Below are 23400 nucleotides of genomic sequence, written 5' to 3' on the forward strand. Positions count from 1 at the left end.
TAGAAACAGGTGAATCAATATATAAAGCAAACTAAGGTCACCATCAAACGCCCACACTCATAACCCTGGCCCCGAGGAATGGAAGACATCCTTTTTTCACTTGCTGGTGACCTATATCGCTTGGCATATTATGTGTTGAACACTGTAGCAAAGAAAGCAAGAAAGGGTACTTTTTCTGATGCCAGTGTTACCATGAGTAACAGCGCAGATGAAAATAATAACTGTACAACACAAAGTCTCATGAAATAGTCCTCCACTTCAGCCACATATTTCACAGCTGATGTTAGAGGGGAGAAAGAAGAGTCAGTCAGTCAGAGACTAAAGAGAGGGGCATGACCAAAGAATCAGCTTCCTCCATAATAGAATAGAATAGAACACATGTCCTTATCTATCAATATCTGCCATTTGACAGAGTGGATGATGCTTTGCAGCCTGGTTCCATGCATCTGAAGGTTGGCAGGCCGCAGTGCAGGCAAAGCAAGGCGACTTGTGTCTGTGTTAAAGGGTGAAGTGTTCACCTCCCATTATGAATTATTCAAGAGCAGAGTCGCTCTGTCTGATGTTGCTGCTGCTTGCCCAGCCCCTCTGCTCCCATTTCTCTCTTTCTTTCTTTCGTTACATTCTTTCTTTCTTTCTTTCTCATATAATTTACACACACATAAAGGCATAGAGCACTCCTGCACACAATGACCACGTACTGTATCGCTACACATGTAGCCTCCCTAAATACAGAATTTTTTCGCGTAACTCTGAAGATGAAACGTTAAGATGAGGATGACACCCTTCGGTCAGCATACACATATAAATATAGGCATTTAGAATACATGGGGACGGGAGTGAGGGGTATTTTGCGTCTGCGCACATTTCCATCACCTCTGAAAAGTACCATCGCTCTGAGACGCACATCAGCCCCAGCGGGACTGCTGAGCCGGGCTCTCCGGGCCAAGCCTCCCTAACGCCGACTAAAAATACCAGAGGCCTCCGGACGTCCCGCAGCGAGCCAGCATTACACCACCTAAAAGGACATACTGCACCACAGCATAGAAACTAATGACTTTCGAAAGTTTAGATATTTTTTTTCTTCTAATTATGGCGAATTTAAACGATATCCGATAGCTAATGTCAGCAAAAAGTCTCCTCAAAGGCTTCTTAAAGTGAAAATGAATCCTCTCCGCTGAAATCTATTACTGAGGCGTTTCTCTGTATTTCCTTAAACTTTTCCCTAAAGTTTTACGGGATCATTAAGACCTAATGAAAACCACACAGTAAAATTAAATAAAAATGCTTGCTGAGGTGCGGTGCGGAGATGGAAAATTCAACAGAGTACAGACGCGAGGAAAACATCATAAGTTTGTCGTAATCCTTTTAAACTTGAGGTTTCTTTTCTACTGATGTTTTTTTTTCTTTACTTGTTATAAAGCACTTGATTCATTTGATAATTTACTGATAGCTTATATAAACTACAGTAAGACGTCAACGAACTCACAGAAGATCTTTTTATGGCCATCGAGTTTTAAATGTACAAACAGCCCCCCCACGGTCAAGTGGACTGTTTTATAATCTCTGCGCCAGGGTAGATTTTATCACCTTCAACTTATTGGCGTGAAATAAAAAATAAAGCCAGTAAAAGTGACGTTATGTTTTGGTCGTGTAAACAGTGACCTACAGTTCAACGTAAAAGATCATGAAAAAAGAGTGTCTTTAAATTTGTCACATTATGTTTATTAAAATCAGTATTTTCAAAATTGGTACAGCTTTCTAGCGTGTTTATTGTCTGCTTTATTTTTAAAGCAAAAGTTTATGATCTAAATAAAGATTAAGAAAGATCCAAGAAAGCCATTTAAGTACTCTGTGATGATACCTCAGATTTTCTTTTGTGTCACGGAAAAAAAATGTGTGTGGACCTCATTCTAAGGTTTGTAGTAAATTACTATGTGTTTTTTTTTTTACTTTGTTACTTGCAGAAATTAATGCCGGTGAAGGATCGATATGAGTTCTCTTTCATCGTGAGGACTGTCAAAGTCGACCAAAACGGACGTGTGTTTCCATCTGTTTAACTTTTAACTCGATCCGGAGAAACAGCGCTCAACTTATTCAAAACGTCTTTGTCTTCTTCATATTTGTGGTGTACAAGTCTATATGAATTTCTATACAATGTGCTGTATAGACGAGGCAGCTCGATACTGACACTCTCTGGCTGATTTATGACTCTGGAGGGCGAACGTAATTGCCTGATTTCTTCATTGTATTGACACTTTCCCTGTTCCAACTAACATGCAAACTGTTTAGTCAGTTCATCTGTTTGTGTATGTGTGTGTGTCTTCTCATCGTTTCTTTTCTCTCTGCTATTCACTCGTATAAATTACACGTTTATCCTAAACTCTTAAACTATCCCCCCGCCCCACTCACTCCCCGTTCTGTATCTTCTCACTTTCTTCCTTCCCTCCAAACGCACAATAAAATACTAACACACTCCTACCAGTGGAATTTTGTGTATTTTTTTAGGGTCAATGTGTATTTGCTTATTTTTTACCATCGTGAGCCAAACTAAAACTTCACCAGTCTTATTTTTCAATCAAATGCTTATATGTGGATTTGCATTAGGCCTGGGTGGCTTTGACTCTTTTCTATTTATTTTGCTTCACCACAGAACTGCACATTTTCCCGACCCATGCCTTCGTGTCAAACACCATAAATTAAATTGTATGCTCTCTTGCATTGCGTTAACAGCTAAAGAGATATATTTCCCAGACACCAAATGCTGTGCGTAAAAAAAGGGGGACACTCTTTTTTTAGCATTAAATGAATGGTTTACATTCCACAAACATTTTTCGTTAAGAAAACATCGATTTTAGGCTTAATGGGTTAAAAGAAATCACAAAACTTATAGGGTCAGAAGAAAATCCACTGAAACGTGACTGGCCTGATTAATTAATTCATTTATTAAGTGCGCGACAAGTGAAACTTTTTGTTTGATAATTGTTGGATTATAAAACAGATCCTTTGGCATGACCTAGAAACTAACGTCCAAAACTTTCCAAACTTCTCCAACAACACCAGCCTTAATCTGGAAGTTTACACGGGGTGGGTTTGTCTCAGAACATTCAATTACTGTGGTGTAAACTGCAACATCTACAGTATACGGACGGATTCCATTACTTTATCGCCATTAAGGTTTAAACTGTTGGGTATCCTAAACTGAGACCTTTGAGTCGGCGTGTGCTGATAATTCACATAAAGCACCATTTAGATATCGGTGTTAATAGGTTCTATTCACATTCACAGACTCATTTTTTCTTTCGGACTTTTACCCAGAATAACTTTAAAGATTATCCCTTACTTGATGTGACATAAACCACAGAGAACTGGACATTACAAATAAACTCAATTACATTTTTTCCTGTCTCTTGTGGAGTGCTAAGGGTTGGAGCTCATCCTCAGCGTGCATTTGCATTTACTGCCCCTGCTTAACACACACACATACACACACTTTGACCCGATCACGTTAAAGTTTTAAAGATGTCAGGATGTAAACCAATAATTTACAAAGTTCAAACCAAACCTCCCTCTGTTGTGTAAAGTTTTTTCCCCTTTCTTTGTTTGTAGTTTAGTTTCATATGTTTAAATAAATGACTGTGCTGAGAGTGGACGTGCCTGCCGTTGCCTGTTTCTGCCCCGGCTTCAAAATACTGCCACAAGCTTATATTCACCTAGAAAGCGACCAAGACCTAAAGAGAGATAAAGTGCAACGTCTTTGTCGCTCATTTATCATAAGATCGGCTTTAGATGCAACTTTTTTAAAAAGTCGTGACTTCTTAAAACTGCAAATTTACATGATCACAACGGTAGACTTTAAGTCTTTATTCGAGTCGAAACCATTAAAAAAGCAGCCACGTTTTTACGCACTATACGAATGTTCTCATATGCTATTTATTGCCTTAAAACTGAGTTAAGCTCACAGTTACCCAGTAACTGGGGCGTCTACCCCAAATGGATTCTTGGGTAAAACAGACAGACACGCACATCTCATATAAACACAAATATCGGAGTTTCTTCACATCCATTCGCCCCATAATCACGCTTCTTTGGAAGCTGTCTCGACATTACTTAGTTTATTCATCTCTATTTGAAAACTATTAAGTCCTCTTAGCCAAATTATCGGAGATCGCGCTACCTTGTCTGGCTTGTTCTGATCTGGATTCAAGTTTACTCTCTGATTATTACTATCTGCTGGCGATCTGATCCAGTTTGCCGGTGATGTCCGGTGTCACCGTAATGCGCTCTGGATCGTCCTTTGATTTTTGAGACTATAATTTAGACAATAAGCCCTCGCCGAGCGCACAGCACTGACCGCGATACGTGCCGTAGCGCACCATTCATACATAAACACAAGTGCTCACATACACACAAACACACATGTCCGCAGCCTGAGTTCCCTTACCTTCATTGGGGGGATAGAAGACGGGAAACGCGGGGATAACGCAGGACAACAAAAGAAGTAAAACGAAAAGGAGTGATCGCGGATTGCAATCCATGGCGGCGGATCAGAGACACATAACTCCATGAAGCCACTGACTGATCTGGGAACGTCTTCTCCCCACTCAGCTTTCTCACTCTCTCTTGCTCCGTCTCCCTCCGGTTGGAGGAGTTTTCCGCTGGGTCCTACAGAGTCTTAACAGACATCAAAACAGCGTTCAAGTTCATCACAGGTCATTTTAGAATTTCTACCACAGGCGTCTTAAAAATAAAAAAAAAAGAATGACAAATTCAGCTGTTCAGCGTATTTTATCGTCTATTTCACCGAAATCTGTAACATGAATCACTTCGAATGGAGAGCAGGGGCTGAGATAAACCTTGTGGATTTATCTAGAAACAACAGTCTGCACTATGTTTTCTTTTACCAAATCTTTCCTTACACTTAAAGAGTGTTTATTCTCTCCCAAAATATCTGGTCATAATGGATTACATTTGGCTCAGTTACTATTGTGAATGAAAATTCAGCGTGAGCCCGTGTTTAAACAAAGCCACATAAGCACCATGAGAAACTTTATTTATTAAATAAATCAATAAATAACATAAAGTCTGTGGTTAAAGGCCCTACTTTAATTTATTTATTCATTTTGGTTTAAGCTTTGACTTTTGGTGCCCTCTTGTTTTTAAACTGGAAACTGGGGCAGACAACAGTATGATGTTATGGTGTCGATCCTGCTTTGGCAAAAACTGTAAAGCACTGCAAAAGTGCAAAAGAACAGTGAGTCACACAGGATTATTAAATAAGGGTACAAAAACAATTGTTTTGTCATATTATGCGGCTGTTTTGTAATATAACATTGACAAATTTATGTTATATTTAAGCTTAAAGCTATGTTTAACCTATTATTCATACTATATAAACATTTAATTCTGAAGAACCAAAATACCTATTTGTTTATACTGTTTTCCATGTTGTAATACTCACCCACAGTAGGATGAAGTTTTATTTATCTTTGTGCTGAAGGACATATGTTGTATGTGTATTTCGTTCTACTGTCTGAATTTTACTTTGAAGGCCATTAGGGGCCCCTGACACCACAATACTTGACGTATACTGAAAGGCTGGGGTGGCAGTGTAACGTCATGGCACTTGCTGAGACGCCAGCTGTTGTGGTGGGGGGATGAAGGCTTGTGATGTATGGGAAAAGTTAAAGGACATAGCACACACAGAGAAACAATGCTGCTTCACTTGGATTTGAAATATCTGCTCCTGAATATAAATCATTTTATCAGTTTACTCATGAAATATCTTTTATCCTGTCATACATCCATCTTAAATCAAATAAAAATAAATATTGTTTTAGCCTGTATTGAAGGTTTAATTTATAAATAAGGCTGCTAAGGAATATAGCACCCAGTTTAAGTAATGATAATAATATGCAGTCACTGAATTAAACTAAACTTTAAAACTAACCACTGAACACACAGCTAAATGTGATGTGAACAAACCTATACATTTCACAGCTTTAGAATAAAATTTACTCCATTAAATTATTGCACATATATAACAATCCTGCAAATCAAGGAAAGCAGTTTTAATTTCGCCATGTGTCGAGCTCAGTGAGTTATGTAGCTTGTAGGATGTTAAACCATCCTTCAGTAAATCAGTTGTTAGTTTGCAGTATATTTAACCTAAATGTTAGAAAAAAATAATACCTTAGCAGTCAGCTTAAAAAACCACCAGAGAAATTTATGAGCTTCAGGTTGTCAATGGATACAGTGAAGAATGATGCCAGGAGGTCTCTGACTGCATTATTAAGTGACTGTGGCATGTGGATTTACAGCAGGTTTTAGACATGCCAGCCTTTGTCATACATCATCTTCTACATCCCACTAATTCACTTATTACACACTGAAAGAGATTAATACAAGAGGCCCCACAGCTAGCAATCAATTCAAAGGATGGTCATTCTGGGCTCACAGTTTACAGGCTTGAGCTTCACAGCAGAATCTCATTTTATTTTTTCATTCTGCATGTTTGTAGAATATTAGAAGAATTACGCTCAAATCTGGAAAGGATTTTATTTCTTAACTTTAAACATTTTTAGACACCAAAGTCACTGCTGCCACAAAAGAGCACAATTAAAAATGGCAAACTCCCATTAGAATGAAAAGAATGTGAACAAATTCAATTCTCAATATTCTCAATATAAGTGACTATAACTTGGCATTTAAAGGATCTTCATTCTGACAGTCAAACATAATTAGTAGTTATCGTTTTCATTTGGTCGTCTGAGAGGCACTGTCACTATGTTTTTAGTCAATAAACCTGCAAGTTAATTCAGACTAATTGCTGGAAATCTGTTTCTGATTGTGGTGAATTGGAAGAATGCAATGGGTGCCTCCCATCTATCCACTCCAGCATTTTTTCCCCCCTCTTCTCAATGAGCGCTTGTCCATCTTGAACTCTTGCCAGTGGAACAATCCAGTATGAGATGGAGGAAAATATTGATTTAAAGCCGCAATTGTAAGTCATCATGTGTTCTGACAAGGCTGTTATAGCGTTCCAAACTCATAGAACAGATGTTTTTTAGAAGCAGCTTTGAAGCCTCCAAGACTTGGCCTTCTTATGCAGTAACATACATGCAAACAAACAAACAAACAGAAAAGCTGACTGTGATTATTGCTTGCTGTCAGTACTCTCTTCCTCCCTGTGGTTCTCAGACGGCACATTCCTCCATACGCACAGCGTACAGCAGGAGGAGAAGCCAGCAGGCTGCTGGCATGTAACACTATCCCCCCCACACCAAACATCATACCACGGAGGCTTTCTTACCATTGCCAGCACCACAACTTTTCACCCTTTCCCCCCATCCTTTTATTTTCTTAGAAGGATTATTTACAATATTATACTCATGCGGACTAGAAGAACACAACTAACATTTTTTTATGCATCCATTAAAGAGAAATACTAATTTTTTTTTTAAAGTAACATTTGTTTGACAGTACCATGTGTCAGCTTGCGACCAGAAATTGAATGGAGGTGCAATATTTCTTTGAATGTACTGAAAACAACGTAGTATAGACAGGATTATATATTCCCCTTCTTGAATTCGCTGATGGTGTCAAATTGATTAAAAGTTGATTAAAGGGAGTCGAAGCATCTGATTACAAAAGCCTTCGTGTTTTTCACAGATGCAACCAATTCCCCGTGAACGTCTGTGATCTAAGATCAAGGAAAGGAAATCTTTATGCTGGGAAAAGACGTTAATTACAGCATCACACATGGAGCATTCACTCTTATCGTATGAAGAATGTGTTCAGTTGAGTGTGTCTAACTACACAACTAAACAAAAACCCAACTGCCCCTCCATTTCCTGGATTTGCACCAATGAATAATTGGGTTATGGTTCATGTGGTAAATCCCCCCACGCTTACCCTTAGAGAGAGATGGCTCTGATAAGTCTGAATGACCAGCCATGACAGAGTGAAGCAGAGCAAGGCGTCTTTCCACATCCACTCATGATCATGTCCTCTCATACTGTCACACTTTAGTGGGTGGGGGTGACAAAGCCAAATTTATAAATCATGTTGGGGCAGATTTTTCAGTTGTTTTATGAGTTTGTTTTGATATAAATAGGAAAAAGACTGGTTGTTAAATGTGACTATTGTTCTCTGTTAACACTGTCAATAAACGGTTCCCATCAGCAAAACCTCAAACTATATGGAGCTGCTGCAGAAATCGGCATGCTCTTCAGTTTATCATTAATTTCCTATGTTTTCCTGCATGACTCTTGACTGGCTTGTTTCTGCTATGGCACAAGTATCGGTTAAATCTGTGTCCACTCATGTAGCGCAAAACCAGTGTTGGACAAAAAGTCTTTAACTAAAGTCAGAGGACCAATACTGCAGTGCAACACTATGTTGCTCTATTCAAAGTATTGCTTAAGACATATAAACAATTTCCAGCCCAATCTAGTAAAACTGCTGCAAGCGAATGCTTTGGACTGTCCAGGGGATGTTCCTGGTTTGAGATCAGTTACAGAATGATGCCAAAAAAAAAAACAGAAAGAAGACAGAAAGAACTGGTGTCTTTCCCCCTCTGAAGCACTTATGCATTTTTTAATCCCATATAAAGTAAACATGTGCAAAAGTTTCCTTCCTTTCTGTCTTTCCTTCTGTATTTTGAGACATGACATTTCAATTAACTTTTATTGAGACAAGGAATTTCTGCTAGTTTTTAACTTTTTTAATTTAAAAAAACAGTTACTTGTAAATGAAACAGTGTGGAAATGGTTTATTTTTATTCCCCGCTTCTCTCTGTCTTTCCTCTTCTTTCTCGCCTCTTTTCTCTGACTACTTAGCCAAAGTGGGTATTGTTATTCAAACCTGTTCCCTACTTTTTCTTTTCTTTTTTTTTCACTTATGATTACATTTGGTTGCAACATAATTGCTGGCTGGTTAACCTTGTTATGTGAATGAATGAATTGGCATGGTTTGTGTTGTCAGCAGGGGGTGATAAGGAGTGGATGTCAGGTGTGCACAAGTTGCACAACTCTCACCACACAAGGAAACCTGGGAGTTCCCTCTGTGGTTAGGTTTGCATGACAAAAACACTTTAAGTTTAAGAAAATAAATGTAATCTTAAATATCAAATAATTTTTCTTAAGTTGCTACAAATGTAAAAAGAGATATTGTCAATGAATATATTACTGATGCATATGTGTGGCTTTATGAAAATGTTAGTTAAAAGCATTTTGTTATTAGATTCATTAAAAAAGTAACTGGCTTCCCTCAAAATAATTTGCTGATGCAATTAAGTTTTATACAGACGTAAACTGTCATAGAGCGGCTTGTGTTGCTGTTGCGTACCGACCATTTCAAACTAATTAACTAGCAAAATGACAAACACATAACTTCCCACATGCCTGAGGATTCTCCCTTGGGAAAGCAAATCCGTCATGAATTTGCTACAGCTAAAAGCCTAACTCACGTATGTCTACGTATACGTTAGCAACAAGGAACACAGTGACATAGATGTGGATATTTTTTTCCTCTAAAAGAATGTACACAAAAACTCAGTCCTACCTGGCAGCATATTTAGCTAAAGAATTGCTCGAAACTAAACAGTCTGACATAAGGGTTTATTTACTGTAGGACAACTAAACAAGGCTAGACCATAAGAGCCGGTAATTAGAGAGCGAGGAAACAACGTGGTCTCCTTGATGGCATTGAGGTTTTGTCACGAGGAGACACAAAAATCCAAACATGCTGACAGAAACTTTCTTTCCGAAACTCAGAAAGAAAGATTCCTCCCTCTCCTTTTACTTTTCTCTCTGCTCTCTCGCTCACACACACACATGCATATGCACACACACACACGGCCTCGACTGTGTTTTGGAGACATTCAAGGAGTTGGCTGTAAATGTTTAAAACTGCCCCGATGATTCATGTTCTTGAAATTTAATGAATATGAATCCATAACTAATCTAATTATATTTACTTCTGCACTCCTTTATGATTTTATAATACGCAAAATAAATAAATATGTAAAATAATGATCATGTGCATGTTATCTCCAACTCAACTCAAATTGAAAAGCTGTTTTGACTTCATATGTGAAAAATCTATTGTTTCCACAGGGGGAAAAAATAGAAAAGAAAAACCTCCTGTGAAGCACTTGATCACTAATTTTACTGTAATAATAAACTCATTTCATGGTGTTGCAACATAAGAGTCCAGGCCAAATACTGCTTGAGATAATTAGCTCAAGTGAATGAAAGGGTTGTGTTTTGTGGGCTACGCGGAGACGGCTCTGTCCTGATACAACAGTGTGTTCATATTAGAATCAGCTTTCTTCAACCTTTGAAGGACAGCGTCCTTACTCCCATCTCGCTCCCTATAGCGTTCCTTCTGCCAGTATTGTCTTGGATACCAATCCTCCTCCATCTGCTAGGATTAAACTTCTGCACACCCCCAACACACATGCCCCCCCCCCAAGGCAGGTTTTATAACGATGCCAAATGAGACCTGGATGGCAGTGCACTCCACTTCCAAAACAAATCCACTCTTTTTTAAATTCTTTACTCGAAAAGTTTTCATGAGCATTTTGCATCTCTGTTATTTAGTTTTAATAAACAATAACCACGTAGAAGGAATCAGTAATAAAACTCTGTATTTCCACTGATTATTCTTTCAGTGTAGTTAGATTGCATTTTAAATCTCAGTGTAAAAATGTTCAATGTTAAGGTCTAACCAACATAATGTCATCGAATGAATAATTGTAATCACGCCTGTGTACTCTGTGTGATTTCTAATGGTTTCACTCTGAGAGCAGCATACTTCAGTGGGAAGACAGCTCAAAGAAGGCTTGTTGCTGCACTGTTGCAGAGACACTTAACTAAAATATTCAGGAGAAAAGCACCTTAATTATACAGATGATGGAGTACAGGCCCTGAAGTTGTGTGCGTGAGTGTGTATCAGCATTGCACAGCTTCCATAATAGCTGCTAATTGGCTAATGGCTCTACAGACTTCTCACTTTCATTGGTGCATCTTTGTTGCTGTTGTTGTCTAGACTGTTGCTGCACTTTTTATTTTTGATACTCACACGTGCCTGTATGTATATATAAATGCAAAGGCACAAAGTGTCTATGAATATTTGCACACCATAAACATGTAAAAGACACAGTGATCCACAGTTAAAGTAAACATTTCACATCAGTAAAAACAAAGATGGGTGAATCGTGCAAGTCTATTGGGTTTAAGTCTTGTGAAGATACACGCATGCACACACACACACTTGTTGCTTGAATCCTGCCAAAGCTACAAAATGAGGTGTTCCTTTCTAATTAATCATGGCTGCTTATAAGGTTACCTGAACAACAGTTCAAGCTGTTGAGCCAAAAAGCAAGACAGCTGGAGCACTGAGTGACACTGAACAGTGTCACGTGAGTCCTAATTACATCACATTAATATGATCATTTCAGCACTTATTCATCAAATTACACTCTTGCAGACTGAACATTTACACTGAAGGTTGATTTAGCCGTCTAAAGAAAATGAATAGGCGTCTGACACAGAAGAAAGTGCTGCAGATACAGAATGGCATCAAAATTAATGTGCCCTTTGACAGATGATGCAAAACAAGTCCTAGCTAAAGCTAAAACAGAACAGAATGTAAAGTGAAAATCCTAATAATAACATCTTTTTCCAAGACTGCAGACCTAAACTACCCTAGTTTCTGTCATCTGCTTCTAGTCTTGCCTGTGGAGCTGTAACAATTTGGCACGCCTGGTGAAAACCAAGCCTATGGGTGTGGTGCACAGCTACAAATTTAATCCCAACTGCGTTACTAAGACCCTGTGTTGAAACATTATGAATGTCCGGGCTAAGTTCTTACTCGAGGTCTCACGGGAATGTTGTTTTGTTTGTGGCAACACTCTTGAGTGTGCTACTATGCATAAAATGCAAATTACAAGCCCACTGGAAACCCAGCTAGACATTTCGTACAATATAGTTATTCATTAGTCAAACTTCTCAACCACAATATATTTCAACTACTTTAACAGTGAATCAGTATGTATGGTATTTCACAGAAGCAAAGATAAACTTTTCTTATCATCTAACAACTTTAACAAGCTATGAGATTTAATACTGCCTTTGGCTACGCTGTTGACCGAAAAAGTGCAAAACCTCCACCTTTTGGTACTGGATGGGGCTTTGAATGCAGCAATAAACACACATTTACAGGGCAGTTATGGATCATTAAAAGCTTTATAGAAACTGCAGTTGTTCATGCGTAAGCAAGCAAAACTCTGCCGCAGAACTCAAAAGTAAAACCTTCGAGGGAAAGTGATGCTGAGCTGCTGATGTGAGCAAGTGAATAATTGGTGTGCTTCTCGGACTGAGGGTGATTGTGTTTGTTCGGTTGAAAATAATCACCTCAACTCATAATAAGAGGTTGTCACATCCATGATTACACATTGCTGATGACGCTCGAAATGCTTACTCATCAAATTAAGTTGCACACTCAGATAAAAACAGCCATGTATGAATAATAACACATTGTATCTTTCCCACAGCGAGTGAGTTGAATGTATCCATGCTTTTCTAGCTATACAAATGAATACAATAACACTTCTATGATATTAAGTACAACCAGTTCAATGTGCCTGTGCTATGTCTTTCTAAGCTTAAGCTCTTGAAAACAAAGCCTAATCACTGTATTTTCTTTTCTCAAAATTTGAACCAATTTGTTTGCCAGATTTGTGTTTTGAAGAAATAAATGATCTGCCAAAAGTTCTGACACATGAAAGCATTTAGGAATTATTGAAAGCTACAGTAAAGTATAGGCGAAGGCTCTTAGCTTTGCTGATCATAACCGAGCCTGTTCCCGTAAAACCCACATGGCACTTCATCATGGAACAGGTATGCTGGCAAGCATTAGTGTATTATTTGTCAGCACAGTCAAAGTATGTATATCCTCTGGAAACACATGGTTACCATCAGCACAACTCAAACCACAAAACCACAGTGTTAGTCTAATCTCTAAATACCGTGTGTAATGGACTCTGTGTCATTATGCTCCTTTGCTTTATGACACACACGAAACAACGCAATGTATTTGTAGCACATTTAACCAGAGCACTGAGTGGGAAAACCTTCATCAGTCATCACAGCAACTCTTTCATGTACAACATGTCTGATGCTCTTCCTGTCTTGTTTAAGTCATTTTGAAATGATTCTGGGGAAGGATTCGCAAGCTTTTGCTAACAAGCACACTCTGTGGCTGAATATGAGTTTGAGCAAGTCTTTGTGATTTAGTGTCTGGTTTCTGGCCTGGCCTGAGGTGTGGCCTGACTGTCTTTAGCCTACACCACTTCCCTGACTAAGTGTCTCCGGCTCATCTTTTCCTCTACAAAGAAAAAACCGAGATTACATCAATTTGCCTGGATTAGACTATTTTGCTGGACATTGCTTCAAGATAGCTGTAAGCTAAACCACTGAAGGAATCCATGTATGGACTTTGGAGAACTTCAACTCTCCTCTCTCGCCTCTCTTCTGCGTCATATCTATGTGTGTGTAAGAGTGAATGTGTGCGTGTTCACCTCGTGTGAGAGTGTGGGGAAAGTATTGAGAAGACAACAAACCAGAAAATTACCCTGAGCAGCCAGCTGTTTCTGAATCTCATCATAGGAATTTATCAACACGCATATTTCTGGCTCCAACCTCCTATGGTGCTACAAATATTTCTGTGAAAAGAATAATCATACAACTTTCTCTCTCTTTCTTGAGAGCTAGCTGCTTATCATGGGTATTTTGAGTTTTCATTTCATTCGAGTGAATGCATAAATGAATTATTCTTGCATATCTGAACTTCTAGGGAGGAGAGGGTGTTTGATCCAGTCTAATATATGGATGATTGCAATACACTGTGATTCAAATTATGAAGCATGTACTCATCCTCAAAAACACAGTATACAGTCCAACTGGCAGCTGAAATGCTCCTAATTGCAAGGCACAAACAAACATGAAAAATGAAGCAATTGTGCCCAATTAGGAGATATTTTTTGCTTTGCATTCTATGGTTCTATGGATGATTAGATGCCTTTTCAGGTAAGCAGTTAGAAAGGAGTGTGTCTGAAATGCGAATAGTCAGGTCAGAAGTGAGGATCCAAAATTTGCTGTGAATTTTGGGACTTGTGCTATACCATGATGTATTCTTGGCATGTTAATTATACTCAATTGTTAATTGAAATGTGAGGATTATCTTTTCTGTGCACACGGGTTAACTGTGTTGTAACATACTTGTTTTCTCTTGTCCAAATGTCTTACTGAAGATGCACAGGGATAGGAAACCCACAATGACTAAAGGTGGTTTCCATTGGAAGACAGCTTTCCACTCCTCTTCTTCTCTGGAAAAATATCACAAGTGATTTGTTTAGTGACTCAAAATTTTAGAATTTGATCCCTTTTTGTGATGGTCAAAACCAAGCACTACTGGTGTCCACAGTAGATTAAATTACATTAAATAAAATTAAGAACAACTTAGGTGTAAAAGGTATTTGTATCTTTGCTGCATACGCCTATGACCAATAAACTTCTGCTGATGTAGCGCTTTAAGAGGTCTAAGCACTTTTTTAGCACAAGCCTCAGTCACATACACATTCATACACCCACCTTTCTATGCCCAGGCCATTTTTTAACTCAATACTCACACATTCAAACTCTGATGGATGCACTGGGGGCAACTTTGGATTCAGTATCTTGCCCAAGGACACTTTAGCAAGTGGACTAGAGGAACTGGGGATCGATCCACCAACCTTAGTCGGCAACCTCCTGAGCCACAACTGCCCAGTATTTGCCCAGTAAAAAATAATCAATTATGAATATATAAAAAACACTCTGACAGCTTTCCACAGATTTTAATATGGTGACTAAAATCTTGATGTTTTTTTATGCAACACAAAAATAATATAAACAACTATTTATGTCATTAAAACGTGACAGAACTAATATTAATCTAATAAAAAAAAACTTTATTTTTCAGTAAGCTTGCTTCTTAGACCTCTAAGACTCATTTTCTCTTATCCACTCAAATGGGATACAGGAAAAATTGGTTGCATTGCAAAGTAGATTAGCTATTTACTCCTACCTAGCACAATCTTCAGTGAGGTCCAGATTCATATACATCTAACATTAACTGAGCTACAGTGGTACAGTGTCTCTGCTACAGATATACCTTAGAGGAATGATCGGCAACCTCAGTTTGCTAGGGGAAAATGTGCATTCCCTGACCATTTGTGTGTGGTTGCTGGAGGTTGCTGTCACCTTATAAAGAATGGTGGAATCAGTTGCAAAGAGGTGCTACATCAAAAACTTTCTTATGATTGTTTTATTTGTGACCAAAACACCTCTTTGCGACTAATTTCATGCTAATGACTCCTAGCACTCACCAACTTTTCACGGGATAGACGCTTTTCTCTAGGTACTAATGATTACCATGGGTCACTATGCCTGTGTGAATGGGGCTTTAGCAGTTGATTTCATAGTGACTGCCAGCAACCTTCAGCAACCTCTCAAAAGTGCACAGACATTCCTGGTTGTCAGTTGGTTGCCGATACGTCACTAGGCCTGTGTGACTGAGGCTTACACATTCAGAACTAGTGAGCTAATATTTGTTAGGCTTGTTGCAGGCTTGAAATTCAGTGGCTACAGTTAATTAGCTTACCTCCAAATCAGTGCACGGGTTAGATGCTTAGATTTGGTAAGAGGTTATATAAACATTCGCGGGTAAACAAACTTTACTTAAATATGGATAAAAATTCAGCCTCAGCATAAAATGATTCAGATTAAGATTTATTAAGGCCTCTGTTTAAGTCTTATGTGCCCAGTACAAACAAATAAATCTACTTTGTCAAAGTAATTAAAGTAATTGTACTTCCAACTTGTGCTTCCAATTTTGCTTGACAAGCAGCAAGTCTTTATGGACTTGGCCCAATAATCATAGCACTATTCCCATCACACAAATTATTTGCATACTTTTCCCATGTGAAAATTGTGCAAGTACCTTCCTTGTATATAGCATATCTAGTTTGCTTAAGTGAACATACAGTAAAAATCCTATTATAATCCCAAAGTGCAACATTGCATCACTGTTGGTTCAGAGGGTAACAACAGAGAAGGGCAAGCACTAAAACAAAAACATGCAGAAAGCATCTCATGTCAGTGTCAGGACACAGTGCACTGAATTTGCATGATGTCTCTGGCTTGCGTGTATACACAAGCTAATATACACACGAATGCATGTTAGACAGACTTAAGTGTTGTGACACAGGCCCAGTGGCACAATTTCTCTGACACACAAGCTTAGCATCATGGCATCCATTACCTTGCTTCCAAATGACTATTTTCTTGTAACTTCTCAGCAGACCTGCTGTCATTAATTGGGGCTGGCCTTAAGCCAAATGTGCTCTTTTCTTTCGCAATCTGTGCAACAATGCACATGACTATTGGTGCCTTTCTTTAGTCATTATCTCAGGTCAGTGGAGTGTCTAACAAGGGATGGCATTAACACATAAAACAATGTTTCACTAATTTCAAATGAGTTGACACGCCAACAAAGATGTTGTTTTACAAAGTTACAACTACTCTGACAAGATTTTGTTTTAAACTTAAGATAGTCCTCTGATTGCTATCAGCTGGACTAATAGGCTAATAGTGTATGAGATACATTCTTACAGGGAGATGTCAGTTGTGAGACACACTTACCAGGGTTTGTTTATAACTGAAAGGTTTACAATCCAAACACCTTGATTTTTGGCAAAAAGAAATAGGATTCACACAATAAAAGGAAACCATAAAAGTAGGTCTGCTATTCAAAAATGTGTTACTTACCAAAATAAAAAATCTGTTATAAAATGTGAACGCTACAACAACTGAAAACGTTGTTGTACATGGAACACAGTGTGCTTATTCTAACAAAGTGAAAAGATTTCAATACTGTTATAGCATAATCAAAATATTAGTAATCAGTTTTGAGCCTTGGAGGCTGTGATGATCACAACTTTAGATGGACCTGCAGTAAGAGAAGAGAGAAAAGAAGGACATAAAGAGACAAAGAGTAGATGCACACTATGGGAGAGAGAAGAAAATGCAGTGATGGCATGCAATAGTGGCAAATAAATGCATGGAGAGTGAAAAATGGAGAAGTCCTTACTGTGTCATGGGAAGTCCCACAGCAGCCTGAAGCTATAGCAACAGAACCAAGGGATGGTTCAAGGTCAACTGATTGAGTCCTTGCGCTGTTATAAACCTAAGCTTAAAAGTTGAGAGGATGTCTGTCCAAAGTGGGAGCAGAATTTGTAATGTTAGAAGAAGAATTTAAATTTAAATTCTGGAATTAACAAGGAGTGATTGAAGAATACCCAGTATGGGAGAAATATAGTTTCTCCTTCCAGTCCCCTCTACTAATTTCACTGTGTCTTTATGAATCTAATGAAGGCCTTTCAGGAAGATTTTAGAATTGCGTGATAATACAGAATTACAATTGTCTAGCCTAAAAGTAACAAATATTTGAACTAGGTTTTCAGCATCACTCTGAGTCAAGATGTTTCTGCTAAATAGTCTTGGGTCAGAGCACAACTATCTTCAAATTTAGCTTCAACGAGCCCTCTCATGCACAACACTGGTGAGAGACTGGTGGAGTTTGGTAGTGATGTTGGCTTGGGCTTTCTACAGAGGATTGATTCAATGTGATTAGAGGTGCCATGCTGTCTGCCAGAGTACTCAGGCACCACTTAGATTCTGCTCAATTTGCCAACCCAGTGTTATACTTCCACTGTCCTCCCATCCTTTATTTCCTCCCATCCATTGGAGAGTATGCCAGGGCCAGAACCACATGGGCAGTTTCACAGAGAACAGCATTGTAATTGCACTGAGCGAAAAAAAAAAAAGTCCTCAGTTGACCTGTGTGGTTAAACGAAGAAGGGTAATACCATCCCCTTTTTCCACACATGGTTTGCCCTGTCTTTCTTCACTTCCTTCCCTCACTGCCTCCTATCCTTCAAAGTCAAGGCCATTCCAAGCCTTGCCAGGTTGAAGAATTGAGCTGCATGTCAGAGATCTCACTTTAATACACTACTGCTCCATTTTATTTTATTTTTCTACCAGGCTCCCGCCTGACCATTCCTCAGGCTTTCATGGAAAATCACGCCCTTTGTTTTGCCAAAAGTTGCATCCTAACACCCCATCCCGCTTTCTTTCAAGGTATTGAGTGGGAGCCGAGAACTTCAAGAAGGATTATTTTGCTTCTTAACAAAGTAATAAATCATACTGTGGGCCATCCAAGGAAGGGCACTGCCATTTTTTCCCATTCCAAAATAACAGCAATCAGGGCAGTCAGATTGTTAAAATGCCTGTTCAAGGATAAACAGCCACAGAGTTACTCTGATATCTTCAACGGGTTTCACACAAATATTGGATCAATCCAAGTAAACTTGAAGTTCTGCAAAAAAATATGCTTGAATATGTTAGTTTGATATCTTAGTTTCAGCAGGAGTAATTTTCAATGCTTTTATTGATGTTAGAGTAGAAATCTGACACTCAATTTACAACTCCACATCACCACTATAGTAAGAGTTATATTAGTAATTGTCTAACAAGTTCATAGACACATTTTTGTAATCAATTCCTGTTTAGCTCATCAGATGACAGTCACTGTAATATCAATCAGTGACAACCTCTTCGATATGGCTGGCTGGTATTTAGCTTAACATATGGAAAAACTGACATGCTGGCTGAAATCTTGCAGGCTAAAACATATGCAGGCATCCTGCCAGAACAGTGGGCCAAAATTTAGACAGCTTTCCACTAGGAACATGCAGACTCCCACCTTCACCCCTCATAGCCATTTATGTTCTGTTTGTTTCTCTCTGATCACCTATAGATTTACACCAGACCACCAGCGCGGTTACAAACCAAGCATATACACAGACAAGCACAAACAGATTCACACACGAAATATAACCAGAATCTCTGCTGCCGGGAGGTAGCCGAGATTACTGAATCTCAGGAAAGGAAGTGCTGTGATTGATGTCTAAACACAGAGGAACAAATGAAACCAATCAGAACTAATCAGGACTGGCAGCTCTATACAGCGGAAGCTGAGCAAACATAAGGAATATGTCCGCAGGTTGACAAGGATGCAGCTACATCCTCTGATTACAATACCAGCATGCCGTACTTTGTACAGTCTGCTTCACCGTAAGTCTCACTTCAGTGTACAAATGTTTACTTTGAGCAGCGGATGATGAACAATGACTTTCGTGGGAAATGCCGCAAATAAACATTGTTTTACTGACAGTTACTTGCAACATTCATGAGGTGTTTTGGCCAGAGACGGTGCAGAAGTAAACAGACCGATCCACATTCGTCCTCACATTGCAAAGCTATAGGCAGGCAGATTAAAACTGTAGAATGTGAACTGCCATTTGATGCTTTTAACTCCAAACTGTTAAATTATAAATGTGAACGATGGTCTGTACATCATATTGTTTATTATGATAAGACCTTGGGATAAGCAATCAAAATGGAAATAATATGATAAACGTTGCAGTACAGCACTGTCAGTGTAGGTTAATATCCTTGAAAGTCTTAGAGTAATGAGCATTGTTTTTACAATACATTTAGAATCGTTACCTGAATCGTGTTGAGGCCTTCTCTAACTCAGTGTTATGCTGTCCTGCACAACTTCACCTTTTTGGTTTTTCACTTCCTTTAGAGTGTCATTTATGGATAAAACAAGCGCCTGTTGAAAAATAAAATAAAATAAACTGCTCTCATAAACCATAGCATATGCTAACATAAATGCTAACATATGTAACATAAATGCTAACATTATTCCACAGGTGCTTTGTAAGCAAATGTTGAATCAATTTCACAACAATCCCTAAAGTGGCTTACAATCTTTTTTTTTTTAACAACAAAAAAACCCAGCTATTTTGTTTTATAACTCATGCATTCACTGATGCTGTTGGGATATAGGGATTAATGAAATTAATTTCAAAAATGTAAAAGGTATTAAAAGATACCTGGTATTTTTTTCACTATAACATATGGAAAGCATTCATACATCGGAAAATCACTTTGCATGTTATCGCATTGCATTACATATTTTGTGTGATGTTACACCAATATGTAAAGTGACACAAGGCTTGACCCTTACTTTATCTGTAACCTGCTTACTTTTAATTCAGCATAATAAAATAATAGGCAGATGGTTAAAATTGTATTTATGACTCCATCACTAAAAAAGAAAGAATTCCCTACTTTTTCATCAGAAAGGGGTTTTAGCCACTTTATTGGTGCACAAAAAGGAACATCTGGGGGACTGTATATTGGCTTCAACACTCAGAAATGTATGAAATCAACAAATAATGGATAAACGACGAGAAAGAAATTTTCATTAAAACAGGGTGGGCATCTCTTAATGGTTTCAAAGAAATGAACAGAATACAGTAATTGAGTGTTGCCAGAATTACAGTCACAAAACTGCAGAAATCCTTTGATTTTAATTAGAAACAGGGGATCAGAGCAATATTAATGACTTTGACTTTGAATGACTTTTTCCAGTCTGAAGGTTATTCATGAATCCTTTTTTCATTGTTATTATTGTTCTGCATGTTGATGACAGATGTCTCTCGTGTCAGCCAGTTACTGGCATTGCAAACTGCCTGTAATAAAATGTAGTAACAGTAACTGTACCATTGACCACGTGTCTGTGGTGAACTTACTCACCCCTCACAGCAAACACACATATATAAACACATTAGCACACAACGGTGGTGCAGTTATTCATTCTTAATAAAAAAAACCCTTGTTTACTTAAGCAACCGCTAAAAGTAATGAAGTTAAACTCTACATATAAGGCATACAGTGCAAGGAAAAGCACAAATCACTTCAAGGGAGACACAAACATGCCTTGTACGACAAGATGCTATTTTGGGGAGGGTTTACAATTATTATGGCTTTATCTTGGACCTCAGGAGAAAAAAATTTGGAAGAAAGCCACGTCTTACTGCCGCATGTAAGTTTAAATGATAACTCACCTAACTGAGTTATCAGTTGGCAGGGTATTAAGCTGATATTGTATTAGTAGAGTACAGTGTTTTGTTCTGCATACTCTACTTCCAAACATACATAAAAAACATGCATTAATAATATTAAATTATTAAATTTATTTTAAATTAATGAAAATATTAACATGAAAAGCCCCAGCTTTAATGTAAAACCTTTAAATTGCATTTTGTTTGACCCCAAATTGTTCCAATTCCCAAGATGGGAACACATGGCTCATAGCTGTACATGTTTGAAGAAATAGTAAACCCCCCCCCAAAAAAATCACCAACTCAACCAAAGCATAACCTCATCTATCAAACATGTTTGGATTCTGTTATGGCTTAGACATTTACTGCTGGCAGTGGAACTGTAACTGGCATTTATGGCTATTTACATGAATAGTCTATGTGCTCAAATGCAGATAAATGCATCAAAACGTATTTGTGCTGTAGACATTTCACCAGTCAGCAGTTCAAAGGCATACAGTGCTTAACAAAATGTATTAGACCACCGCCCAATGTAAGGGCTGCAAGTTTAAATTAACACTTGATTAATTTCTGACATTTCCAGTGTGCTGGCTCAAATTGTGAAAAATGTGATTTCTGTTTATTGAATTCAATAATTTAAAGTTTTGAAAAATTTGTGTCTTCTTGTTTTTATGACAGGTGATCTTATAACTTTCTTAAGTACTGTATATCAGTAAAAATACCTGCAATGCAATCAAAGTACTTTTCAGACTGAATAGCTGGAATCTGGTTGAGTAAATCATGTGATCCCAACCCAAAAAGGATAATGAGAAAAATGTTTCCTGTTCCTATATATATTACAAGAATCAGATTAGCTACTATACATATTACAGCCTTATAGAATTCATCCCAATCTATATTTTATCCTCTAAATTTAGTTCTAAAGTGAAATTATAAGTAGTGAGAGTATTTGCTTGTATAAGCCAAGTTTCATAGGCCGCATTCTTACTTTTGTGTTGTGATGTCCTGTTTGTGCTCATTAGTATTCTTGTTGCTTACCCCTCTCAATAGCCCATTAGATTTTATGCTGGAAGAGCACCCACTATATTATAATGCTGGTACTGTATCCAGTTAGCTGACTCTATGTAATTTGGCAGTTGTTAGTACAGGAATCATGCAACGTTGTCTGCACAAGATGGCCAAAGCACAGCAACAATGCTGTGTGAGGAAAGAAACAATGACTCATGTCACCCAGTAACAGCCTTAGGCCATGTTTTAAGCAGACTTTGGTGTGTGCATCAAAGGCATATGCCCGGTGCAACTTCATTATTGCAGATTTTTATGTTATTGCCTTTGTACTTATTTCAAGAAATAATTAACTGAAAAAGCTAAAACCTCTTAGACTCGATAAATATCACAATAAGAATCATATGGACAAACATGCACCAAACCAATAATTTCTGCAGATATAAAGTAGTGGATAAACAATGACTGAGGTGATTATATTTCGTTTTCTTTCTTTTTCTTTGATGACTTTTCAAAAAATCAAAAGCAGTGCTGTGATTTCTTGACCTTAGGTTGTATTATACAATTGTACCTTCTCACACAGCCAGTCAAAGCTACTCTAAAAGGATCAATATTTGTAAAACTTTAAATCCTAACCGGCCAGTCTTCGCTTCAGCTAAAGTCATTAAGGCCACATGCCATCAGTGAACCACCTTGGAAAGGAGTACATCCTGTTTTCCAGACAATCACAGTATTGAGTTGTTCTCCCAACAGGCCTTTCCTCTGCTCCAGACACGTTAAGTCATTACACAGTGTGAGGACGATGAAGTCTCCCCTGGAGGTGGTGAAGAAGTAAATTGGAACTGAAGTGAGGGGTTCTGTGTCCACGGTGCAGAGCAGGGTCCGGACAAACCCTGGGGTCTTCGGGCCCTTCGTTAGCAGACTGGCCTACATGTTTTCATTTGCTGGCAGACTGCAGGAGGTCAATTGCTGCTAAATTACAAGCTTTGGCTGGGAAAACAGCATGCAGATAATTAGTTCACTCTGCCTGTCCACACGATTAGGTTTTCTGAAAAACATTCTAAGAGATGATTCAGGGCTCCAGTGCTGCAATTAGACCTACATTAGTCCAGCTTTCGTGCCTGCATGTGGATCTGTTGCTGAGGGGCAAGTGGGAAGCATGAGAGAAGAACACTGCTCAGTGTTTAACACATAAAAGCATCTTGTGTCTGATGCAGCTGCAAATATGAGAACCTGTGTTAGCTGCATTCTGTTGAAATTACATGTATTTTGACAGTTCACACATATACTTCTGAATATGGTAAATAACATGTTGT

The 23400-nt window shown here is 38.3% G+C and overlaps 1 protein-coding gene across 5 annotated transcripts in view; it reads right to left on the reverse strand.

Annotated features, from left to right (window-relative positions):
• Window positions 1-4634, reverse strand: part of epha3 (eph receptor A3) — an 88107-nt gene extending 83473 nt beyond the window's left edge. For all 5 annotated transcript variants that reach the window (XM_005451960.4, XM_005451959.4, XM_005451958.4 and 2 more), the window contains exon 1: window positions 4442-4634. In XM_005451960.4, coding sequence (XP_005452017.1) covers window positions 4442-4535 — 94 coding nt within the window. In that variant the 5' untranslated portion in view covers window positions 4536-4634. The remainder of the gene's footprint in view (window positions 1-4441) is intronic.
• Between the last annotated feature and the right edge of the window lie 18766 nt (window positions 4635-23400).

Source organism: Oreochromis niloticus, linkage group LG16, assembly GCF_001858045.2.
Source record: "Oreochromis niloticus isolate F11D_XX linkage group LG16, O_niloticus_UMD_NMBU, whole genome shotgun sequence".
Lineage (NCBI taxonomy): Eukaryota > Metazoa > Chordata > Actinopteri > Cichliformes > Cichlidae > Oreochromis > Oreochromis niloticus.